The 26056-nt window shown below is 40.5% G+C and overlaps 1 protein-coding gene across 1 annotated transcript in view; it reads right to left on the reverse strand.

Annotated features, from left to right (window-relative positions):
• Gbb (glass bottom boat) overlaps positions 1-19084 on the reverse strand; it is a 71583-nt gene extending 52499 nt beyond the window's left edge. The window contains exon 1 of the mRNA XM_076321333.1: positions 18597-19084. Within this exon, the coding sequence (XP_076177448.1) occupies positions 18597-19050 (454 nt within the window). The 5' untranslated portion in view covers positions 19051-19084. The remainder of the gene's footprint in view (positions 1-18596) is intronic.
• Between the last annotated feature and the right edge of the window lie 6972 nt (positions 19085-26056).

Below are 26056 nucleotides of genomic sequence, written 5' to 3' on the forward strand. Positions count from 1 at the left end.
TACCCACCGTGTAAAATAAAAAATGACCGTTTATTATAAAGTTTCGAAATTTTAGCAAAAAGTAATAAAAATCTTATTCACTGATGCATTTCCTTTCGTAGCCAGTAGAACCGCTATGTTTAGCGACTTTTAGAAGCGGTATAGAAGCGTCGAGTAGAGAATGTTTCTTTTTCTTAATTAGGATCGTATCCTTGTTACGAATCGAATCGAATATTTCCAATATTTATTCCGATAGATTAAAACGCGGTATTTTATCAAAAAAAAAAAAGAAAAAGAAAAAAAATTTGATCATTTCCTTCGACGAATCGATTATTACACCCCGTGGAATCTATTCCTTCTAACAAACTGAGTCGATTATTTTCCTCGTTCTATCGTGTATTCCTCGAATTGTTTCGTACAGTCGAGAAACTCTCGTGTTGGCCGCGCACGGTTGCTGAAATTTTATCCAACTTTCGTCTAATTAAGCCGGCTCGCGATGTCCTTGGTATCCCTGATAAAATCATCGGGAGCCACCGGATGGTCGCCGCGATCAGATGCAGCGGCCGATTACATTCAAATCAATTTTTTTCTCGAAACGATTATTCGCCGATTCAGTCCGGCTCGGCTCCCGTGCGTGTAACAGACAATGCCGCGGTGCAAGCAGCGCGACAAGTGAACTTCAACGACGAGAGAAAAGGAACGAGCGAAGATTAAAACGGGGTGGGGGTACGGGGCGGGCAATGGCAATCGATAAATTAAGACTCGCCGGGCGTCGTATAACGTAATAACGCAATTTAATTTATGCCGGTTTTTATCGGACGCCCGGAGTTCCCAGTACTGGGTTGGGTACATATGTCGAATAAGTTATGGTTATGGGTATCAATTTATATGCATGCCGCATATCGCGTCGAAGAGCCTAGAACGTTTCTCACCGCGAGCCACGGCATGAGACGTCTCGGAGATAAAGCAGGAGGGACAGATAAGCGCGAAAGAGAAAGAGGGATCAACAACTTTCCGAGAACCGTTCGAACGCGGTTCTTCTGCCACCCTCGCGAACGACGCGAACGACGCGAACGACGCGAACGACGCGACTCCTTGTACTCGCTGGAAACCGATCTCGGCGACGCGGCGTTCGAGTCTAATTTTTTCACCGCTGGTGCCACCGTCAACGAAGCCGCGACAACTATTCGCTTATTCGATCCGCGGTGAATCGACTTTACCTCGTACTTTCCACCAGACGCGGTGTATCTCGGATCTGCCTCGTCTCGCGTCGTTTTATTCTTAATCCGTGCCATCGTCGCGATACAGTGGATCGAGACCGAGTGTTCTTTCGTCGGGTCTTCGAGAAACGATCGTTCGCGACCAACCGATCCCACGACGCGTTTCGAGGGACACCTACCGATCACTCGCCACCCTCTTTCCGCGATGGACCTTTCTCCTCGCGTTCGGAAATCTGGATTCAGCGAATCGAGCCAATAAAAACGTCTCGAGTGTCTCGAGAACCGAACGATTTTTCGCAACATCTTGACATTTTTTAACCACCCTCGTCTTTCGGACACACGGAGCCTTAGAACCCTCGTGGAATTTTTAACTACCCTCGTCTCTCGGAATCCCTTAACACGTATCTCTACCAACGAAGAGTTTTCTGTTTTCGTCTATACCGAGATTGCGATTCAGAGGATAGCACGAGTAGAAAGTGCTTCTTCTCGAGTTTTCCAAGAACCGATTTTTCGAGCCATTTTGGAATTCTTAACCGTCCTCGTTCTTCGGAGTATCTTGATAACTCTACGAGAAGTTTTCTGTTTTCGTCTACTTCGAGATTGCAATTCAGAGGATAGAACGAGTAGAAAGTGCTTCTTCTCGAGTTTTCAAAGAACCGACCGATTTTTCGAGCCATCTTGGAATTTTTAACCGTCCTCGTTCTTCGGAGTATCTTGATAACTCTACGAGAAGTTTTCTGTTTTCGTCCACTCCGAGATTGCGATTCAGAGGATCGAACGAGTGAAAAATAATTCTTGTAGAGTATCTCGAGAACCAATAACTCGAGATGGATCAATTTTTCAAACCATCTTGTAATTTTTGCACACCATCTTTCTTCGAATGCCTTAATATCACTACCAACGAGGAGCTCTCTTCTTTTCTTTTGTTCCGATATTGCGAGCACAGTGAATCGAACGGATCGAAAGTTCCTTTCTCGAGCATTTCAAGAGCCGATTTTTCAACGTCTTTTTCGAGCCGCCTTTAAACTTTTAACAACCCTTTTGCCCTCGAGTATCTCGAAGAATTCGGTCTTCCCTTTCCTTGTATTCCGACAACGCGATTCGGTGAATTAAACGAGCCGCGAATACACATTGAAACTTCGAACCACCCTCGCGCTTTGTTTCATTTCTGGTATCTCCATCAGTGAGTTTTCCACTTTTTTTCTCTCTCGTTACGATACAACGGATCGAATGAGTTTAAAAGTTTTACCGTTCGAGCATTCGATTTTTAAAAATTCGCCAAATCGCAACGAACCGACTTTTCAATACGTTCTTCGAGACACTTTGAAATCTATATAGGATAACCCTTATTTTTTGAACCGTGTGTCTATATCTCGCGTATTTTATTTATTTTCTTCTCATAGTAATTTGATACTGTTTTTGGCAGAATACTTGAAAAAAAATAAAACGAGTAGCCATATTTGTTTTTTACTTCTAAATATCCGAATCGTCACGTTGACTACGATTTATTGCATTCTTATACTATCGAACGACAAAACTTATCGAATATTTCTTTCAGTTACGTATTAATTTATCTAATTCGAGTACGGTAGAACCTTGATAATTGCGAGAAAATAAAACTGATCGTTCTTGCAGGTATCGGAATTTGTACAATTATCAAGGTAACCGATCTAGTAAGACAAAATCCCACTTGTGGAATATATCGTCATTGTGGTATAACCGTTCATACTTAACCTCTCGTACAATCGTTGGTCTCTTATCATCGAACTGCTTTTGTTTCAAATGTTACTCGTTGTAAAGTTACTCGTTCTACATACTTGCGAAAGCGACAGAACGAACAAAATTGCATTTATCGAATTTCTACCGTATCATCGTCCCTCTGTAATAGAAAGTGTTCGTGCAAATATCGAGGTAACCGATACAATAAGGAGTTTCGTTCGCATGTTATATCATCGTGCAAATATCGAAGTAACCGATACAATAAGGAGTTTCGTTCACATATTATATCATTGCTATGGTTCATACTCTACCCCTCGTATAATTATCGGTCTATCGCCAACGAATTGCTTTTGTTTTCGATGTAACGAACGAGGTAACGTTTATCGAAGTTCTGCCGTATCTTTGTATTATATAACGTGTCTTGTAATAATACGTACGAGTGAAATGAAAGTCGTTCTAATTAGATTACAAGTAATTTCTTCGAGAAAAATATCGTTTTGTGCGAAAAATTATACAAAACTTGTAGAATAAGATGGTTCTCGGTTTCCAAGAAAATCGATTTTCAAAATTCGTGAATCGCGTAGAGACTTCAATGCACGAACCGTTCTTTCGATTAATCGTACTTAATTATGATCACGTTCGGTGCACAATTTGTGGTTCATTTTTCCACAGATAAACGCTATAATCACTATCTCCTTCCACGACGATGTAATATTTTGTTCGATAAAATTTATCGAGCAACCTAATACTATACTATCCAATAAGTTTTATCGAACGACAAAACTTATCGAACAACCTAGTATAAGAAATATGAAAATAATTGACAAAAGTCAACGGCGCTGAGTACATCGACAAAAAATACAATAAATCGTAATCACCGTGACGATTCCGATATTTACAAGTAAAAAAAAAAATATGGCTTCTGGTTTTACTTTCTTTCGAGTATTCTGCCAAAAGCAATATTAAATTACTACAAGAACGAAATAAATAGAATACGCGAGAAAGAACATTTCGTTCCATGTTTTCCGCAGAGAATCAAACTAAAGATCGAAGCGTAGAATAATTGTTACGTTTATACGCGTCGTCGTAAAATTGAGGAGCCATTATTCCCCTTCCCGTGTAAGCGTTAAGAGTGTTAACAGCGCGAGAGGCGTAAAACGTTGCCGCTTTAAGAACCGGGAGTAAACAAGAAAAGAGTAAACAAGACGCTCTTTGGGAGACGATGATCGATGGGGGATAGAGCGAAAGAGAGAGTGTAATTTTGTTACGCGTGGAAAAAAAAAATCAATTAAATCGCAAATCAAAGTAGGTAACTAACTATGTACGTTGGAAATATCTTTGCGATAAACATTCGTGAAAGAGATCGATGATCAGAGTTCCAACGAAACAAATAACAGATACACTCAGACGAGAGAGGTACAATGATTTCGTTACCGATAAATATTTTCTTTTCGGATATTGTACAATCTCTGACGCGCTAAGGTGTCATTTTACAAAGCAACGTAGCAATATTTTCGCATCGACAGTGAAACAACGAATTCTCGTGTGTTCGTACGAATATATTTTCACGCCCTTCGTCGAATCAATCAATATCGTTAATCGTGCGTTTCGCTCGATTTGATCTCCACGATCACCGAATACTAATTACAACGATTCGATTTCTTTTCACCCGGATTCTCAATTTCGAGTCGTTTCGGAGCGCGAGATATTTCCTTCCCGCGCGAGGTCGATACGAGGAAAGACGCTGCTCGAGTGTTCGTGCAACGGTAGTTATTCGAAATTGTTTCGAGTCGGTATTTTGCTGCGAACGGTAGGTAAGTATCCTCGAAATTTTCGTACGGATACCCGGTGTGCGATCTATCAATTTCTCAGCCTTCCGCGTTCGCCTCGTCGTTTTATTCATGCGACCTCGAACTCGAGCGAACGCTCGCATGTAAACTCGTTCGCATTTGCATCTTGATGTGCACCGAGTGCAGGGGGAAGGTCGTGTAACGAAGATCCACGGCTCCGATGATCGGGTTCCGATCATTTCTCCGTTCGCTGCAATTTCGTCACTTTCGGCGTCGTGCGCTTTAATTCTACGAATCCTGTTTATTTTAAAAGCGTTCCGCGAACACGGCTTCTCGGAACCGTCGACGTGAATTTGCTCGAACGAGGAACTGCTCGAACGCATTGGCTCGCGCGAACGTTTTCATTCCGCGTGCATCGATTAGCGCCGAGTCCCGAACGACCAAATAACCACTGCGAATCGCTGAACAGCAACGCGAGGTATCTACCTACATCGTTGCGCGTTGCTCGCGCGTTGCTCGCGCGTTGCTCGCGCATTGCTCGCGCGACGAATCGAAACGACTTCCAGACTACCTTCGATCGTTTATCGAAGTTTCGTCGGGATGGTCGTTTGCGAAATGATTTCTCTAACTCGAATAAAATAAACTATTTATAGTTTTCAGTTTTCTCGAGAGATATATTTTCTTCGACATTTTCGACCTTTGCGTCGTGGAAATTAACAACTTTTATACGTATTTATAAAAAGAACAAAAAATGTCAATTCGTACGAATCGGTAACACCTTCTTCGTAAATTTACTGTGTTTATAGTTGTAACGTTACTCTCGAGTATTTATTTTTATGTTTCTTAGAAGGAAACTGTTTATTAAAAAAATTTTCTTTTCCTTTTTCTTCCATATAAGTGTCCTTCGTGTAATTTTACGAACAATAACTACGTATTTATTTCAACCGCACGAGAGCATTCGTCGGTATCGTTACTATTAATTATAACATTGTAATTCGTAACTTATTTTTTACACGATTTTATACGATCGTTAACTCGATAATTACCGTGACATTTCCCTATCGATTCTATGTAAACATTTACGTCGATACCTATTCCTTTGTGTTTTTTCTTTTTATAAATACGTATAGGTTAATTCTGTTAATATTCGCCAAGAACCGCGATACAAAGACTGAAAACGTTATAAAAATTTTGTTATTCGAGGAAACAGAAGAATAAAATGTTTATTTCTTGCAACGAACAACTACCGACAAAACGATTTTAGAAATATTCTGACGTTTCGATCAATTGTAAATAAAATTTTGCGCAATTACATTCTACTTGGAAATAGGCCCTATGTGACCGATTTAAGTTTTCTTTTTAACTGAACAAAAGAACGTTTGTTTCCTACCCGCAAACATTTGTTTCGATTCACGACATCTTTTGCAAACAACAAATGCTACGATGATCGAGAAAACCGGAAAATAGAACAAAACTTCCATAAACTTTTCAACTATGAAACCCACGAACCTCGTGTCTCTGACAATTTTACGAATTTCGTCTCGATAGTTTAGAATCGTGTTCTCGGGAGATTCAAATTTAACTTCCGTGTAACGATTTCATTACGTCGATTTTTATTCGAAATGTTAGAATTTTCAATCGATTCGGTGTCGATGAAACTGTCGACTTCGCCAAGCTTTATGGCGATGATAAATCGGCTGGATACCTCTGGCTTGTAAATATAATTGCAGAGCTGTATAAATAACGATACCAATTGCGATAGCTAACGCGATAATCTCCATATTTCTTCCCCATTACGAATAGCGGCTCTGGTATTGATGTTTCAGTTACGAACCCGGTTAACAGTTTCGGTGTATTATACGCCAGGTAAAATTTTATCTTCGTCGGGATCTTCTCTACGACAGGCGATGAAACATCGCCTTTTCTAAAACGTATATTTTCTATCTCCTTTCCGGGTAGGAACGTATTGTAAAAATTTCCAGACTCCTGTCGAAAAGGACAGCCAAATATTATTCAAACGTGAAAGTCGAAGCGGAAGTTAACCACCGATAACGCGGTCTCGGTTCGTGAAACGTGTACGAAAATGTAAAGGATTTCCAAGATTCCGATCGATTCCGGGAAGAGGTCATCGATACGGCAACTTTTCGATTCGAAAGATCGATTTTAGAAGATCGTCCTTGCAAAGAACCGTTAAGTACGAAAGTCAAAATTACGAGTTAAGATACAGTAACTTTTCGATTCGAAAGATCGATTTTAGAAGATTGTTCTTGCAAAGAACCGTTAAGTACGAAAGTCAAAATTACGAGTTAAGATACAGTAACTTTTCGATTCGAAAGATCGATTTTAGAAGATTGTTCTTGCAAAGAACCGTTAAGTACAAAAGTCAAAATTACGAGTTAAGATACAGGAACTTTTCGATTCGAAAGATCGATTTTAGAAGATTGTTCTTGCAAAGAACCGTTAAGTACAAAAGTCAAAATTACGAGTTAAGATACAGGAACTTTTCGATTCGAAAGATCGGTTTTAGAAGATCGTCGTTGCAAAGAACCGTTAAGTACGAAAGTCAAAATTACGAGTTAAGATACAGGAACTTTTCGATTCAGAAGATCGATTTTAGAAGATTGTTCTTGCAAAGAACCGTTAAGTATAAAAGTAAAAATTACAAGTTAACAGATCGACGTTCAAGGAAACCTAATTTAAAGAGTTCAGATTGAACAAATTACACATGGACGTAGATGTCCGTATTAAAAATTTTTGTAACGACATGATTTACGAATCGCAGTAGTCAACTTTAAAAGAAAAATTATTACTTATCGCCAAACGATGAAAAACTAACGGGAATCGATGCAATTTTTGACGCGAATCGACATTAACTACCGAATAGTAATATAAATTTATCGTATCATTAACGTCATATTATCTCGAAAGGATTTACGGTAATTAATACGCGTAATAATGTAAAATATGTAAAAGAAGACCGTTAACGTGAGAAATATGGATCTAGAAAAGGGCAAAATCGAAACCGATCGAATCTACGTTTTCATAAATTTTCAAATTAACGACGGAGTTGGCAGAGTTAAATTTCCATTTTTAAATATCAAAGATTCGGTAATAAATTAAGTTAATCTACGATTACTTTCGAATACGTTGCATCAAAGATGGACAATAACCGTTTTTTTCCTACATTTGAATTAAAAACATTTCCATAGAATTTAATCGATCGAAACAATTGTACCGAATATTAATAATTAGTTTAAGAAATTACTTCGCAAAGTAATTACACCGACCATTAATTGGTTTTCGTTATCCTTCGGCAAAATACCTAAATACTAAATTGAAATATTTCTCATACAGAACAACGTATTTACCGATTTTTTTCCCTAGGTGTTGCAAAAAGCGTACCAAAGCTCCGAATAAGAATATCTTTATTGATAATAACTTCGATGAAATAAGAAATTACAAGAGTATTTTTCTATCATCGAGAAGCACCGATGCGATACGACTCTGAAAAAATGTATTTTCAATATTTACAGCGACTCTATCTGCTATTACAATGCGCACTTACGGACAAATAATTGTTCGGAATAACAAGACGATCCACTACCCCAATTTTTAAACCGTAATAGCCACATAACAAGAATCTGTATGCGTGCACCAATTTTTAAGAGATGGACGAGATTCTTATCCGGATAAAAATTTCCAAGAGTGAATAAAACGACTCGTTGTCCGTTACTCGTTGAGTAACAATTTCCTAAAATCTACAAGGAAATTTGAAGAACAATTCGTTGCTAATTGTAGCAATAAAAGGAGCAGCTTGTGTAAACATATGCCCCGTTCTTTCTCCACATTGAGAAATAAATAACAACCGAACAACGAGAAAGTAATTCGTTGACTGCAAACGCAAAATCATCATTTACGATAGCAAAGCTCGTTTTGAAAAGTGTCCAACACACGCCATTTTTCTAAATATCCGTTCAATTAGAATTTGATTTACAGAATGAAACATCTCGCAACGAACAAATGAAAATTGAACCGATCGAATAAATCGCATTGCGTAGGTTTCATTCCTCGTCTATTGTTCGGATAAAATTTCCCCGTTGCGAGAGTGTTGTAGATCACGCTCCTCTTTCGAGAACAAAGCTGGTAATCTTAATTACGCTACCGTAGGAAAGTTGGTCACGCTGTTCGAGTAATTACGAACGGTGCGTGTACACAGATGCTCGATGGACGTTTTCCCCGAGATTCGTTCCCAAAGTTCCACGGAAAAAGGACAGATTCGCATCGAAGGAAGACACGATTCCGAGAAACACCTGTCCTTCGTTCATTCACTCGTCACAAATTACCATTCTCCGTGCTCCGTTCGCGTCACGACGACTGAACGCGGAACAATTTACGATTCCACCGTGGCGTCTTTCGGGAAAGGAGCTCTCCTCCGAGGTAGGGAATTCCCCTTTACAAGGTTCGTTGAACCGAATGTGTCAGACGCGAGATTTATCCCGTATGAATAATTTGCTGCCGACGCGAACAGCGATACCTCGAAGCGACGGTGCTGAACTGAAAAACAGAAGCCTCCGGGCGACGGCCTCTCTTCGGGTGTAATAAGACAATTGACTATATCGAGAAGTCACGACGTCATGTACGTTCGAAACAACAAATCGCCTATTAGCCTGTACAAAGTGTCTCAGAAATACGTGTCACCATACCTTAGTTTTCGAGTTATGGACAATCGAAGAAAATGTTCAAAGTACCTCTGTTAGGGTGTAATCGAACAATCGACCACTTCGAGGAGTCACAACAACATTAACATTCGAAACAACGAATCGCCTATTGGCCTATACAAAGTGTCTCAGAAATACGTGTCACCATACCTTAGTTTTCGAGTTATGGACAATCGAAGAAAATGTTCAAAGTACCTCTGTTCGGGTGTAATCGAACAATCGACCACTTCGAGGAGTCACGACGTCATGTACGTTCGAAACAACGAATCGCCTACTGGCCTATACAAAATGTCTCAGAAATACAGGTTTACACTTCGTGGGATGAATTTATGCCCCAAGATGCAAAGTGCAAAATGTTGTATAAATATAACTGTGCTCTACATACCCTAGTTTTCGATTGATAAAAAAAGAAAACGCTACTACACATCTTTGCAGGAGTTCGGCACTTGGTTGAAAATACTAAATGTTCTACGAATTGTTTCAAATCCATTTTGTATCCCTTCTCACAGATTACGTATATCGTTGACTTTCGTTGAGTACGCGCGATTGTTAAATGTCGTGCAAAGTAAAAATAAAAATCCAGTGGATCGAATTCAAGAGACCGCGATCCACCTTGCTCTATTCATCGGTTTGCAAAACTGCTATTTAGAAATGTTCTCGCTGTACGAAGAAAACGAGATTGATCACAATTGTATACACGAGCTATAAATTATGTTCGATATTCGGGGGTACATTGTGCAATAGTTTCCAGAGGTTGTTCGGTAAAACATCGAGATAAACGGTCCCAAATAAGTCAGTTGAGACAAAGTATGGTCCTAAACGAATGACTCCCACAATTTTTCCCCGAGCATTGACAAAAAACCCGAACATTTTCTTCGATCGTTCATACCTCGAAAAGTAAAGCATAAGACATATGTACGTACGACTTGTTTACTCATCTTTGCGCGTAGGTTTATCTTCTGAAACACCTTATACACGTAGGGTACAAATACACGGTAACGACTACGAGAACGTGAGAACGTTTGCGAAATTTTGTAACTTTCGAGGAAAAATTTAAAGAAGAACTTTCCACATTGATCTCTTTCTACATTACTCGTTTCTTTAAATTCCAGCAATTTAAGTTGACAACCAAAGAGGTAGGTTAATAAACTGGAATTAATCCTTGAATGCATATTCTTTCTTGAAAGGAGTAATTAAACAATCGATCACTCCACGTCGTATGCGAATGGAATTGAGAAAAATTAATTTACTCGTTGTAATAAGTAGATTTTGGCCAGGAAGCGTATTAAAATTGCGATAATTTAAGATTAAATTATCCAGATAGTCTCCTCGGATACCGTCTTACTTCCTCGTAATTCTACGTATCTTCTTTTTCTAATTTTTCGAGAATCTCCGTTGGTGGATAAATACAGCCGATCGATTCGAAAAGAATCGTTCGAGCGGTCTCTCCGTTATAAATTCGAAAAATACACCCCTTGTTTCGGGATGTTCGAGAAAGCTGCCCCATAAAGTCGAAGATTCCAGAAACACGGGAACCGTGTCTCTCCGATCGTCTCTTATATACCGTGGTTCGCGTCGCGTGCCGGATCCCCTGGGATTCCTATTAAAAGCGAACCAGAAACGTGGCGATTTCACGCGTTAGCCTCGATTGACTCGGATCGTTTTCGTGATCACGAATCCGCTATAACCGGCCTGACGTCTCTTCGTGATTTCACACGTCGGGAACGTGTTCGCGGTGTCCTTGTAATTTATCTTCCTTGAACTTTCTAGAAGAATTCACGGTGTCTCGAGCGACGCGGACGGCCAATGAGACATCAACGAAAAGGATTCCGAGCGAATAGAAAGTTCTACGGATGAGGCGCGGCATTTGCATAAGTCGACGGCAACGAAAGTGGAAACCGTCTGTCCGTTCCCCCGATTTTCGAAGAAGATCCGCACCGATCTCGATCATCCGCGCGCGAGTGACATAACCGGAGAGTTATGTTCGAGGGTCCGTCTCGAAGAATTCACGATGGGCGGTCCGTGGTGAACAGTTACCAGGACCTTACGGGAAATCTCTCGAGTAGAAAGTTTTCCGGGCGATCCGGCTCTCCGTGATCCTCGAAACGTTAAAAATTTCGATCGTGCCGCTAACGTGCCGACTCTGGAACGCGCGAGATTCGAATCGAACTCTTCGAGATTTCGTTCGCGCCGCAACGCGGTGAGTTCGATCGAATCGACGTGTCGTAGAACGGTACAAGACCGAAAACCACGTTTCTAAATATTCGAGAAAACCGCGATTTGCACTCGTTGAAAAGTCAAAGAACTACCCGAAACTCGAGTATAGTTCCCAATGGGTGGTTCTGTGCATTGTTACGTACCGTTTCGAGATTGTTTGAAAATGACTGATTTAAATGTATACGATTGGAGAACTGCTACTTATTTATTTTTTCATTTGATTAGATGTCGTTTGGTATCAGACGCGTTACTTGCACAGCGTTGCATTTCTACGACAAATTGTCAATTTGTCAATTTTAATTAATTTCCAAGGCAATATCTATTTATCGTAACGAGTGAAATAATTTTTTAAACGTTATTCGTACGAGATACTGGATTTTTACAACCGCGTAAGATTATTGCATCTGAAAGCCAAATATTTCACGAATAAATTATAATTTTCAAAATTTCCACTCCGTTTACCCATAAGTCGACTTTTAAGTTCTTGTTTCAACATCCAAGAAGCACTCTACACGATCGAATTCTACGAGCTGATTTTTTTTCATTACCGCAAAATTATGTATGTATATGGTCATCGCACTTGGAACCAACGCAACTTATAAAATCTAGCTGCCTTTATTCGTATTGGCGATTCGCAAACGCAAAACGTATCAAACGGTCTAACAAGTATAAAATCTTTTCCAATATATAAAACGGGGTATAAAAATAAATATAAAATGTAACAATGTAGATGCGTATGTCTATATTGATATAACTTCAAACCGAACAAATTACGACGAATGTGATTTATTCATGATAACAGAATACGAATAGTAGAATGATAAATTTAACGCTACGCGAAAACGAAACGAGGCTGAAAGTTTAACTTTAACCCTTAAATGCACAGTTTTCTTCGAAATTTACGTGTAAAATTGTAAACAAATATTTCACTCGTAACGAATAAAGATATCGAGCGGAAAATAAATTTAGATCGACAAAAATATATCGTAGAAATGCGTCGCTGATAACAACTGTATAAATGAAAAATAAATACGTTGCAGTTCCGTAACCATATGCATTCAAAGGTTGAGTAGAATTTATTTAAACATACGCTATTATACTTTACATACAAATGTATATCTTTACACTGTATTCTATGGATACCTGTATAAGAATACTTTTGCATCTTTCCTCGTAGAATTATACACGATGAGAAAAAATACACGTAAGCGAAACACTGGGTTTCATTTTTCGTTTAGAAATGATTAAACGATGCTTATATTACGCACCGAACCGAATTATTTATTCTCGACGCACGCGTCGCGGCATTAGACGATTTTCCACGCGACGTCGTAATATCGTAGAAAACGTCGTGTCCTAAAATTTAATCGCGTTCGACTCTCGATGAATATGCACGCGGAAGCACAGATTCACGAGAAACTGGTTCGCGTTTGAGAACGCGACAAGTGGAGAACTCGAGCTAGGATTCGACGAACGTAAATCTATTTCTTCGTTTCTTCGAGAATTGGCGAACGAACTGCATTCCAAAACGGATACTTTTTCCGCTGATCGCGGAACGTGGATAAACACCGAATATAAACTTGTCGTTGGTTACATATTAACGATTCTAACCGAGCAGAATTTAATATTTCGATTTCAAGAAAAATTAGAAAGGTTCGAACGGCTGTTTATTTATATACACGGTGGCCCAAGTTTAAGGTGGCAAACTTTAACCATACATTCTATGAATCCAAACAAGAAGAAATTGTTATACAAGCACGAGTTGTGTAACGGTTTATTAAAAAGTTCTAAACAAAAATTAAAAGAGGACAATTAAACGAGCTGTGTTCACTATCAACGGTCGTCGAATCAATAGACGGTAGCGTTGAAGAAATTTAATATCCTCGTGGTGAGATTTCGAACTTGAATTTAAATTTAATTTCAATTTAAACGGCCCTGTTCGTCGTAATTGTGTACGACATCTTGTAAATACTTCGCGACACGGTACTCCTCCATTAAGGAATCTGCGTTGGTACTCCCTCGCTACAGCACGAGCATTCCCACTGCAGAAACCGTAGATAAAGTGCATATCTGCATACTCCTCGCTTGTAAATAATCACGACATTTCTATACCTATACAAAGTCCAAATACTTACTAATAGTTCTGGTAGGAATTAATATCGATAGCATGGTAAATACGGTACGCGTAAACAAGCTGAATGGAAATATCGTTGATCTACTTTACCATTGCATCGCAATAACCGCATCCATATTTTTGTTCGTAACTTTTTAATAAGAGATTAAGTGTGTGTATATATATATATTTTTTTTTTTTCTTTATTTATACCCGTAGAATATATCAATAAAGTTTGGCATCTTAAACCTGGTACACCCTGTATATATATATGTATATATGTATTTCGACGTTTTGGAGTACCATGATAGTTACAAGTTTCTAATCTCGACTCGATTAAACGATTCGAAGAAAAAGAAAAATCAAGACCGACTCGCGAGATTTTCGACGTTTCGTCCGATTTGAGATGAACTGATCGCGGTAAAGTCGAAAAAGGAAAGCGATCGAGATTTCCAACGCGATCCTCGCGTATTTTTTCGCGTTAGACGTAAGGCGTAACTCGGATCAATTTACCATTCCTTGCCGGATATTATACGACAAGAACCCGCAGAACAGCCACGGAAATCGATGTTCTACTTTTAAACTAGCAGGCTCTGGTAATATCATAGGAGTCTCGTGGAATATCGAAATTAATCGCTGCAATTTCTCGCGGGTTGTATATTTATAAAACTCTCGTAGCCAACGTTGGCCAAGACTCGAGGAAAACAAACTCTTGGACCACGCGAGCAATTTGCGAAATATTCCTTCACACGGGAGAGTCTCGAAATTCGTTTCGGATCATTTAGATCGATCGTTGCGTTCGTCTATCGTTACCGACCACGTTCTCAACTTCTTCTCAATCTTATCATTAGAAAAGTTGCTACCTTCTTCGATCCGTGTACGTGTATTTAGTACGGTTCGAAGGAAATCGAGGTTCCAGTGATAACGCATCGTAAAGTCGAAAACTTTGTAACGTACAATGCAGTGTCTCGGAAGAAAATCGAGTAACTTTACCAGTGCATTGGAATAGGTCGCTCCGAATTTAAAAAGTCGCGTGCACCGTTGGTTTCGGTCCACTTTCGTTTTTGATTATCGTTAAGATTGAAACAAGTTCGTAAAATAAATATTTACGTAACAGGTGTATGGTATATTTTAACATTAGCAGTGCGCTCGGTAGATCGTTCCGAATTAAAAACGTTGCGTACACTGTCCACTTTCGTTCTTTGGTTTATTTCGGAAAATAGATTTTGCGTGTACACGATCGAAACGGAGTAATCATTTTTTTGATTTTTCACGTATTTCTTATCCTTTTCACTTGTACAGGATAAAGATCATTCAAAACGACGACCCACCTATCGTAAACGTACATTACGCGGGTAAATGTTAAAATCACCGCGCTGGAAGAATGTTTCGTAGAATTTGCAGTTGTTCGTTCCAAGATATTGATAGAAAATTATTTTTATCGTCATTTAGAACATCTTATTGGCAAGGACAGTTCAGTTTTTATTTTTTTTTTTTTTCGGTTTCATCAACGGCCGTTAAACTTCTCTTCCCCTCGATTCTTCGAATTCTTTGAATTAATGTTTTGTTTTTAATATCTCGAGTAGCGTTCTTCCAACCTGCGTTCAACAGCTTCCAGCTTCCACGGGTGTTCTTTCGACGTTGGTATTTCCCAATCGTCGAACGTACACTTTGGAGGAATGAACCGCTCGAACCGACATTTATAAACAAAACAAGGACCAGAGTAGAAGGAACGGTAATAAAGCGATCCGTGCCGGCCATTTTTAAACGCGTGTTAAAACAACAGAACCGTTAGAATCGTCTTCCAATAATCACGTCGTAAAATATAATAAAGAACAAGGTGGTCCCAAACTTTGCGGCGGTCTAAATCCATTCGAAGTTTCAACCATTGTTGCCGCACCGTTCTGGCGATTTCATTTTCGATACTCGAGTGAAGTAAACAATCACTGTCTCGAAAACGAAGCAACCAAGACCCGTAACGAATACGGATCGTTTAATTCCGTTTTCGATTCGTAACGACCCAACGAGCCTACTCGGTGATATTACTCGGTTTACTCGCGAGACACCCCGTATATTGGCACGTGTCTGTCGCATATACTTGCGAAACCGTGCGACGATCTTTTCCAACGTTCAAAGGTGATAAATTGATCGGATACGAGCAACGTTCGAACTATCGTTGTACATGTTATAATGTTTTATCGCGTTCTACCAATGTTCCACCTGGTACGTCGATAAATGGAGACGAGCAACTGTTTAATCGTCGACGAGACAACTAACGAGCCGTTTGGCGATTGTTCCCGAGATTTCAAAGTGATTACGACCTTTGTTTCTTTTTCGCTAATTTATGTATTCGATTGCGTTGCATTGTAAAAGACACTTCGTCTCCGAAGCTCTCTTTCGGTAAACGCGCCTCTAATTTCCAATAAATTACCGTACGCTCGCGATTGGATAATTTCACGAGGTATTTATTTTCGTTTCTCGATATTCGTTTATGTAGTTCGTTACTTACCGCCGGCCATGATTTTATATTTTCGTCGTCGTTCGTTCCTTCGAATCTTTCGTACTATCGATTCCTCTCGTGGCACGTCTATCGTGTAATCCGATCTTGGTAATTTCAACACTATTCTAAAATATGTTAACAATACCGTGAATATATCGATTTCTTTCCCACTCCTGCTAAATTTAAGTTTTCAGTTTTAACTGTTGTGCATTCTTACGAATTAATCTTTCTCCCTTTTTCTTTGAATTCTGAAGGATTTACCCCGCAAATAAATAAACAAATAAATAAACAAACAAATAAATAAATCCCTACCGTGAACATCTAATAACAGTCTCTACGAGTCACCTAACTAGGATCGTTCCCGAATGTTCGCGATTCCGCGGTTCACACGACGGATCGTGGCCTCCGTCACTCACGTGTCTTATCGTTAGAAAAGTTGCTACCTTTGGTGCGTCGTAATGTGAAATTTGATTTTGCTTTCGCGCACAGAACGATCAGCGGTACCGTAAATTCCCCCGAACTTCTCGTATCTTTTAACTTCACTGTACCGAAGTCAATATCGACACACAATTCGGTTCGTACTGTCACCGACTTGCGGGTCGATATCGCGGAATTTCGGTGAACCGCGGGAACATTTCGACGCCCGTTATTGCGTCGTTGATTCGTCGATATTCGAGATTCGACCGAAGATCCGCCAAAGTCGTCGAAGAAACACTAGACGAACATTCCGTGCCGCAGAATGCTCACACCCACGAGAACTGCTTCGAAACCGGTAGAATCCAGTTGGTAAAGCGATTTATAATCCCGAAGTAAACTCATACAAAGTGCATTAATTACATCGATCGCTCTAAAAACATTTTCATAAGCGGCCTCTGAATTCAAATCTGTCGATTAAGAAACCAGTTTCAGCTCCAATTCCAGCATTTCCCTCGGTCTGCGGTTGTTTCAACGGGACAGTTTCTGTCTATACTTTTCGACGCGGTATTCTACGTTCGACTCAATTTCGTGCTATGACGCAACCGATTCGCTATTCGAGCCCGGTTCTCCCTCGCACCAGCGTAACGCGGGAAAAGCCAGCCAGGACGTCCAACGAAAACAAAAATCGCCGGGAAATCGCGCAGATTAGCGACACTCGCAAAATCGAACGAGACCTCTCGATCCGAAAACGATCTATCGCGCTACCGGCGCGCGAAAAATCGAATCGACGATTCAAGGAACGGTGCCGCTACGAAAACCATCTCTCGAGATGGTTCGAAACAATAGCTTCTCGCTCTCGTTAAATTCGAGGTACTCCCCGATACGCGGATACTTTCGAAAACTTTCTTCAACTCGAATTTTACATCGGTGCGTGTTCAAAGTATCCGTTCCTGTTTGTAAAATAATTTCCCCTATCCGTTACATTTCTACAACAAATTTATCCCGTGAACGAATAAATGAACCGATCGATCGGTCACTTTTGAACACGATTTCCATGCTACTCGAATACAGCTTCGAACCCGTACCGTTCGTCGACTCGTCGATTCGATGAAACGCTTCGACCGTCGACCTCGCTACTCTAAACATCGCGATCGGCGAATCGATTGGAAACCTTCACGCCGAAAGTCGATAGAGTATCTTTGGAGCTTCTACGCACCGGTTCCGCGCATTTCGAAGCAAGTGTACCATCGAAGTATCTCTCTGGTCGATAACCGCTCGTTTCCGAAAACGAGAACGTCGAACGAACCGTCGAAAGACCGACGCGAGGCGATACGACGCGACGTTCGCAGAACTGGAAGTCGCGGGAAGCCACGGCGCGTGTAACCCACTGACTTGGACGCAAAACGTTAGGTTTGCCCGCGTGCGGAGTATTTTCTCGCGCATCGAGCGTGCGTGCGCAGCGAACGCCTCGTAGGCGTTTACCGCGGTGTTCTGAACTCGATCGTGGCGCGTTCCTCGGGTCGTTCTCGACCCGTCGGGTGCCCACGATCGTCTCTCGAAGCTATTTCAACGGACACGCGTATCATTTTTCGATCCACTGGTCGCGTTGCGAAGTCGAAAAACCGAGTTGTTTACACTCCGTGCGCACACTCGAACGGAAGAACGCTCGAAGAAGAATCGCGCGCGGAGGAGACTGGTCGGTTCGCGGACAGAGCGGTCGCGCGGCAGCGGAAATCGTTCGCGGAGAGCAGTCGACCGGCGAGCCCGAACGGAATTCGTCGAATGATCCTGAACGATCCCGATGTCGTTGTTGTCGTTGTTGTCGTTGTTGTCGTCGTTACTCTGGTTACTCGAGCGTGAAACGCGGACGACACGGGTGGTACGCGCGCCGAGCGGAGAACGCGAACGGAATAAACGACTTACTGTGCGCGGTAAAGGTCATGATGACGTCGCTCTGGTCGATGGCCCTGAGATCCTGACCGGTGAGGTCGAACTCGCCGGCCCTACGTTGCTGCTCGGCGATCGGCTTCTCGTCCTCGTCCTCGCCGAGAGCGTTCTTGTATATGTCCAGGAGAAACTTGGGCGCCGACCTCTTGACCTGCGGCGGTCTACCGGCCGTGTTCCTCGGCCGATCCGGCAGACCGAGTAGATTCAATATCTCGTACTCGACCTCGCGTTTCTCCCGTTGACTGACCACCCTGTGCACGACCGTCTGGTCGAAACCGTTGTCGACGTAGAGGCCGCTCATCCTGTCCGCGGCGGCGGTGCTCGACAACCCGGCGAGGATCGTCCCGAGGATCAGCAGAGGCGCGAGACGGCGCGGCGACATCTCGCCGCGTCTTTCCGCTCGAGATCGACACGGGCCGGAAGGCACCATTCTACCTCCCGCCGCTTCCACCACCACCTCCACCAGCACCACCTTCCCCTACGCCACCGCCTCCTCCTCCTCCTACGTCGGCGCTCGCACGACGACGACGTCGTCGTCGTCGTCGTCGTTCCTATCGAACCACCAACGTGGACGCCGAGCGGGATCGCCGCCTCGGCGATCGAGTCCGCGATCCGGCTACGGGATCGATCGATCACTCGCGATGCGACACCGCGCACTCCGTTAACACTTTGGACGCGCGCGTACACGGTCCGTCGAACTTAAAAATACACCACCGAATATCACCGAGCGGGTCGCTCGCTCCTCGTTTAAAAGTCCCGAGGACACACTCTCCTACCGTAGGTATCGCCGATGCCGATCGCGCACGATCCACCGCGCACCGGTTACCTACGACGTCTCTTACCCGACGATCGAACTGTCCACGCGCGCTTCCCCGCGGCCGAGAGACTCGCTCGAATCCTATCCGACTCGTCTCGAACCGGACCGAGAACCGAACGGGCACGTTGCGCGCACTTTCGTCGAGGAGCGATTCGAAGGATGCACGCCGCCGCGCATGTTCGCCAAACGCGCACACGGCTGACTCGAGAGAGACCGTGTCTCGGTGACCACCGGTGACCACTGCCGCCGACTCCCGCGATGCCAGTGCCAGTCTGTTTGTCTGGCCCGTGCCGTGCCGTGCACCTCCTCGTCGTCGCTGCTCCTCCGCGAGGCCTCACCACCGCCTCCCAGGGCCGTACCGCTCCTCCGACAGAGCCACGCCTCGCCGTGCCTTTTGCCTTTGCCTCGTCGTGCCGTTCCGTGCCGTGCTGTGCCGTGCCGTGCCGTGCCGTGCCGTGCCGTGACGTGACGTGCCTTACCGTGCCGTGCCGTGCCGTAACGTGACGTGCCGTAACGTGATGAACCGTGCCGTGACGTGACGTGACGTGCCGTGCCGTAGCGAACCGTAGTGAGCCGTAGCGAGCTTCGCGTCGCCGAGTTTCGCCGAGCGGAGCTGCGTCGCACCTAGCATCGCCACGCCGCACCGGTAGCCACGCGTACATACCGATCCGCTCTTCTTTTCCTCCGTCCGATCTCTTCCCGCCTCGTTTCAAGCAACCCTTCTACTCTTCCGTTCGCAGTGACAGACGCGACGTTTCGCGACTGGACGAAGCGAGAACTTTTCTTTTTCTTCTTATTTTTATTTTTGTTCTTCTCGTTTTCTTTCTTCGAGAGAATCGGGAAACGGTGGTCGATTCGACGTAACTTACTCGGATTCGCGTCCAACGAATCCGTGCGTGACATGTCAACGTTCGGTTTTTATTCGATCGAAGCGATTTCTTCGATCAGACATTGCGATTCGAAAGTGACACGAAGCGCGTCGATCCTTTTACAAGAATCTATATTTTCGGTTCGATCCTTTCTCGGATTCTATCCTCGATTGTAAAATACGTCTTGTTAATTTTCGTGTACGCGTGTCCCTTACTTTTGTATTTTTCCCATAAGTACGCTCAAAGTCTTTCGGTCGAAATCTACCGAAAGGAACTTCCATCCAGCCCCTCGTTCGATCTACCGACGAAATAATTTTCAAACGACGTGTCGCAAGAAAGCTTACGATCGTGATCGTTCGTGCTTAATTCCGTGCACAACCGATTCGAAAGAAAAGCCCGTTCGCGCTAATTTAGACGGCACATTTGCGAGAACACATCCGAGTGATTTCAACGACCGGTAATTTGAATAAAAAGGCCGGATTTGACATTTGTTTTCGACGCTGGAGAACGTCGATCCTCGACGATCGATTCGTAGCAATAATAATAACTTATTTCTTACGGATTCAAGTCCAGTGTACAAGTATACGTATGAATAAAGTGCGTGAAATCAGTGTATCGATAGATGGAAAAGAGAAATTAATTACGCAAAATTATATATGCAAAAAATACAAAAGAATGGAATCTATGTACGCAGAAGTTAACAAGAGGTGTTACAACGAAGAGGTAGAACAAAATCGAGGGTAGCAGTAACAGAAAGACATGATCGTTCTTTATATTTTTATAGATCTCGAAACTTTGATCCTTCGATTGGAAACGCAGCCGGAAATAAGATCAAAACGATTGGAGATGCTATTTGCGAAAGTACATATTCTTGCACACATCTCGATGTGTGTCAAATTGCTCTTGGAGCAACAATGAGAAGACAGATAGATTCCTGAAAGGTCCATAGCGCGCGTCAAAATCGATTGAGCGATTCGAGAACCAGTGAGCAGTCGATACATCGATCGATCGCTTTCAAAGAGTAATTATGGTCGGAGTAACAGTTAACGATATCGATTTTCGTTGAAAAAATTGAGTTTCGAATCGATGAGAATCGAAAACTAGAAAATCGATTCGCTAAAAACTCAATCGATCGGTAAAGAAAAGTAGTTCAATCGAAAAATTATTCAAAATCGACATCCCTAATAATGGTTATCCATTTTTGAGAACGGCGTAACGCAAAAACCTGGTTGTTAATTAATTGACGCGCGTTAGAAAAATTTCAGTAAACGCGTTCGAATATTAAAATAGTAAATACGATAGACAATTGTGCTAAATGGAACGAAATTGTGGGAAAAAAGTAACAAAAATATAACGCGCGTTCTATGATCCACGAGATATTCTCGTGGAAAATAGCAAAAGCTCCAAAATCAAAAAATGTTGTTTTTGGACCAAAAAATATTATACGCGCCAATGGTACCGTAGCGGTGTATAATTCGAGCGCAATTTCACATTTATAATAGTTTATAACAGTGCGAAACGTTGGCACTACCAATATATCGCACATTACTTTCTTAGAGAACACCGTATATGCAATCTTGAACGTTAATCGTTTATTTCCATCTCGATTCTAAAAACGGAAGAGATAGTTCTAAAAACAATTCAAATTGACACGTACGAGAGTCTTTTTTACGATGCAAAAACAGGCGCGTACAAAATCGAATTATTGTTTGCAGAATTTTTACGAAAATTAATTCGAAAAATAGAAAATTCCGCTACGAGTTTCTTTTATTCTTAGCGGTACGTTTAAAATTTAAAAACACTTAAATTTGGAAGTAATTATAGGTGAAATGAATTTTTTCTCTTTCTTAAAAAGTGTACTTTTTCGAGCGGATGTTATCTTCCGCGAGGATGTTTAATTCGTATCGGAAAAATCGCAAACAACGTTCACGAGCAATATCCCAAACATAAAAGATAATACGTAAAAGGAAAATAAATGATTGATAATTTAATAACAGTGTAAAGTGTTCGAAAATTGGCGCGTATCAAAAACGATGTGGCGTAGTTTACGCGTTGCATAACGATTTATCGATCGTTTCGATCCGTTTCCAAACTAATTGCAGTAAAATGTCGATTATCCGAAGTAATCGGGAGACAAATAAGTAGTTTGTCGGATAATCGGTCTGAAAGAACCAAATTTACGAATATGTCGTAAAATAATTGGAAATAATACAATTTTCAAATATAGATGTTCGTTGTATAAAAGAGTATTGTATACTTAGTATTATAGACAAGTAATAATTCTTAGATACCACCAAATTTCAAACACCTTTTAAAATAAACATTTGTAGATCATCTGTTTCTATTTTTTTTTTCTTTTTGCTTATTGTAATACAATATCCAATGCATTTTCACATTACTCTTGTTCGTTCGAAATTGGAACACTGTTGCATCGTTTGATTTGCTTATCATCAATTTCAAATTAATACGATAGAGAGAACTCGATATAAATTTTTAGTTCTGACTGCTCGACGTATGGAAAATCCTATGCCAATCGATGATCATGATTGCTCACGTGCCTTATTATTAGTAAATTTGCTACTGTTAGAGCGTCGCAATATCAGATTTGATTTTATTTTCACACGTAGAATAATCAGCAGTTCCATAAGTTCCCCCGAGCTTCTCGTACTTTTTAACTGCACTGTACTTAAGATAATATCAAGACACAATTCCTTCTTCCGACAGGAGTCCCACAGGGTATTATACGGCATGTCCAATTGCATAAATCGCATAATAATTAATAGGAATAAATTCTGCAAGCATGTTGACCTTTTCCAATCTTAAGGCACCTTCGTACGTTGTATCGATTGAATTTTATTGCAAAGATCTATTCAATTATAGACGTTATTACTTTCTGTTATTGCAATTACAATATAATTTGTAGTTCATTGTTGTTATTACTATTATTATAGATTCGTTATGAAAGACTATTATTTTATTTTACTATTGTAAATATTCATATATATTCATATATATATTATACGTTGAAGGGACATCTTAATCCGTCAATGATATTAATTAATTAATTAATCATTTTTACTAATAATGGATAAAATAATATTATCATAACTTTATATCCTAGATTACTTTTACAAATATCTAACCATTTCTGCATTAATTAATTAATTAATCTGTCTCGTGAGTTTTGTTAATATTGTATAAAGTAGTATCGTTACAATGTGATATTCTAGAGTACTTTTATCAATGACTAACGATTCCTGAATATCGTCGGTTCTGTCATTTTTAAATCCAAAATGTAAACATAGTTATATACATACGTAGTTTAAACACGTGACTCATTCTTTGTCGGACAATCGATCGTTCGGATAATCGACGTTCTACTGTATTCGGAAAATCGTTCGAAAAGTCTGTGGAAGGTCTGAGAAAACAAAGTACTCGTAAAACTGTTGTCAGAGGAAAGCAATTACTTCGGTTTGTCAAGGATGCGTCCGTGACGCGTATACGAGGATCGTTGCAATTTTTTTCACCGCGTTATACGAGTTCGTATTGCACGGTGGTTTACTCCTGGCGTGCGTGTGAACATTTCCAATTAAATAGACAAGTCGAGGAACAGCACAAGTCCACAATTAACCACTTTCAAATAATCTATTGAAACTATGCTTAAACTGTATGTAAAATGCATAGAACTGCGCTCTGGAATCGAGAACGATGCAAGAAACACATCTTGTATCATATAAAACATCTTATGTTTCGGATAGTCTCGTGAGTTTAACAACTGTGAAAAGATGTTTTTTTTAAATATCTCAATATATTACTTTTGGACTCGTACCGTTTTTCCATTCGTTGATTCGATTACGAAACGAAAAGGAACGTAAATTACATGGTGAAAATTCCGAACAGAAATAGTAAACGACTTGTTACGACTACGACGAACGATATCGAGTTTTACGAGTACCCCATTTTTCCAGACCTTCTATGAACTTTCCAAACGATTTTCCGAACAATTACTTCGGAAATAAATCGTAATTCAAAGAAAGCGAGAATTAAACGCTTCAATTAGCGTTCCGCTACGACATTCCGACCTTTAAGTTTGTTAGAACTTTCTCATTGCACGTCGATTAAATAACTATTGCTTTCCGATTTCTTAGAACGCGCAGATGCGTAATATGTAACAAATTTTCGTTGCCAAAGAGTACTGAAGTGGACCCTCACGAACGTGGATTCGATTCGTTTTTAATACAACCGTTTACGACGAATCAATTTTTATTGTTTATTTCGTTTATACAACTCAAGTAAGTATGTATAATACATCAAACGTGTAACATTCTAAATGTCTCATTTTGTTCAATTCGTGACAGGTAAGAAAGATTTTCATTTTAATTTTAATTTTAATTTTAATTTTAATTTTAATTTTAATTTTAATTTTAATTTTAATTTTAATTTTAATATTAATTTTAGCGCAAACGTACATTTTATTTCGTTTTTCTTGCTGTATACAAATATGTTCTTCTTAACTTAAAATTTTGTATACTCATTCCGGAGAAGACATGTAATATATCGGGTGTATAAAATGTACAATATTTTCTTTTAAATATACGAAATATAGAAATATGTGAAGTGTCCTATTTTTGTCCAATACTGTAACACTTCATATTTTTTTTATCATACAAAGAATCACGACGACCGAAACCCCAAATTTTAAGTACAATTCGCATCTATATTGCGTTATCATATATTTCTTTTTTATGTATACCATTTTATATATCAAAGAACAAATTTCTGTCTGTTCTCAGAGAGTCAAATTTTCGAAAAGTTTCGTTCCGTTTGCAAGTCGCCGATGTAAATATAACCACAAATTTTGCATACTAATTATTTTTAATTAATTCTAATTACGACGACTACAACCTTTTATCTTTTATATATAATTGACACGTTGTTGTAAAAAATAACGTAAGTGACAAAAAGTAAATTTTTTAGGACGAAGAATGTTTTGCAATTGTTAGTCTATTTTTACTTAAATATACGACTAAGGATTTTCTAATTAATTCGGTAAAAATTCTGCATGACATAATTTGATTTTATAAAGAACTGAATTTGCAAACACTGTTTTTGGGACTTCCTTTTCCATTATTAGATTTTTACAGTAGGAAGTAAAACGAACGAAAGAATAAGAAACGGAAAACAATTGAAATATAACTTAAAAAGATCACGAGCGACAACAACGAACGACGTAAACGGAATTAAAAAACAAAAATACTATTATCATCAGCGTATAGAAGACTTTTCCAACCTTTTTCAATAAGACCTCGATTATAAAACATGCATTATATTTTTGATATTTCTTCTTTTTGCAATCTCGTTAAATTTACAATTTCCGTATTTTCGAGGAAAACAATATGCAACCAGTATCGTTATCGTTTTGCACTGTTGTGAACTGCTGCAGAATTAAAATTGCACTCAATAGAACATTTCTTTATTAAAAAGCAAACTTCTTTAATTTCGACGCTATAACAGGAAGCGACAAGAGACGTTTTAGCTGCAGTATTACGCGCGCTGCTTTTCGAAGCGTTGTTACGTCGAGCAAGAACAGCTTCTGTTATTCTTCCAATTGTCGTCGTTCGCGAAATTGTTTGCCGTTCCTCTTCTCGTCATTCTGCTTTTCTGTGTCTTTTGCAGTCGTATTACCGAGCTAGAGAATATTACAAATCGTTACGCGATGCAAATTTAGCGAACTTGGAATATTGGTCCAA

Source organism: Ptiloglossa arizonensis, chromosome 10, assembly GCF_051014685.1.
Source record: "Ptiloglossa arizonensis isolate GNS036 chromosome 10, iyPtiAriz1_principal, whole genome shotgun sequence".
Classification (NCBI taxonomy): Eukaryota; Metazoa; Arthropoda; class Insecta; order Hymenoptera; family Colletidae; genus Ptiloglossa; species Ptiloglossa arizonensis.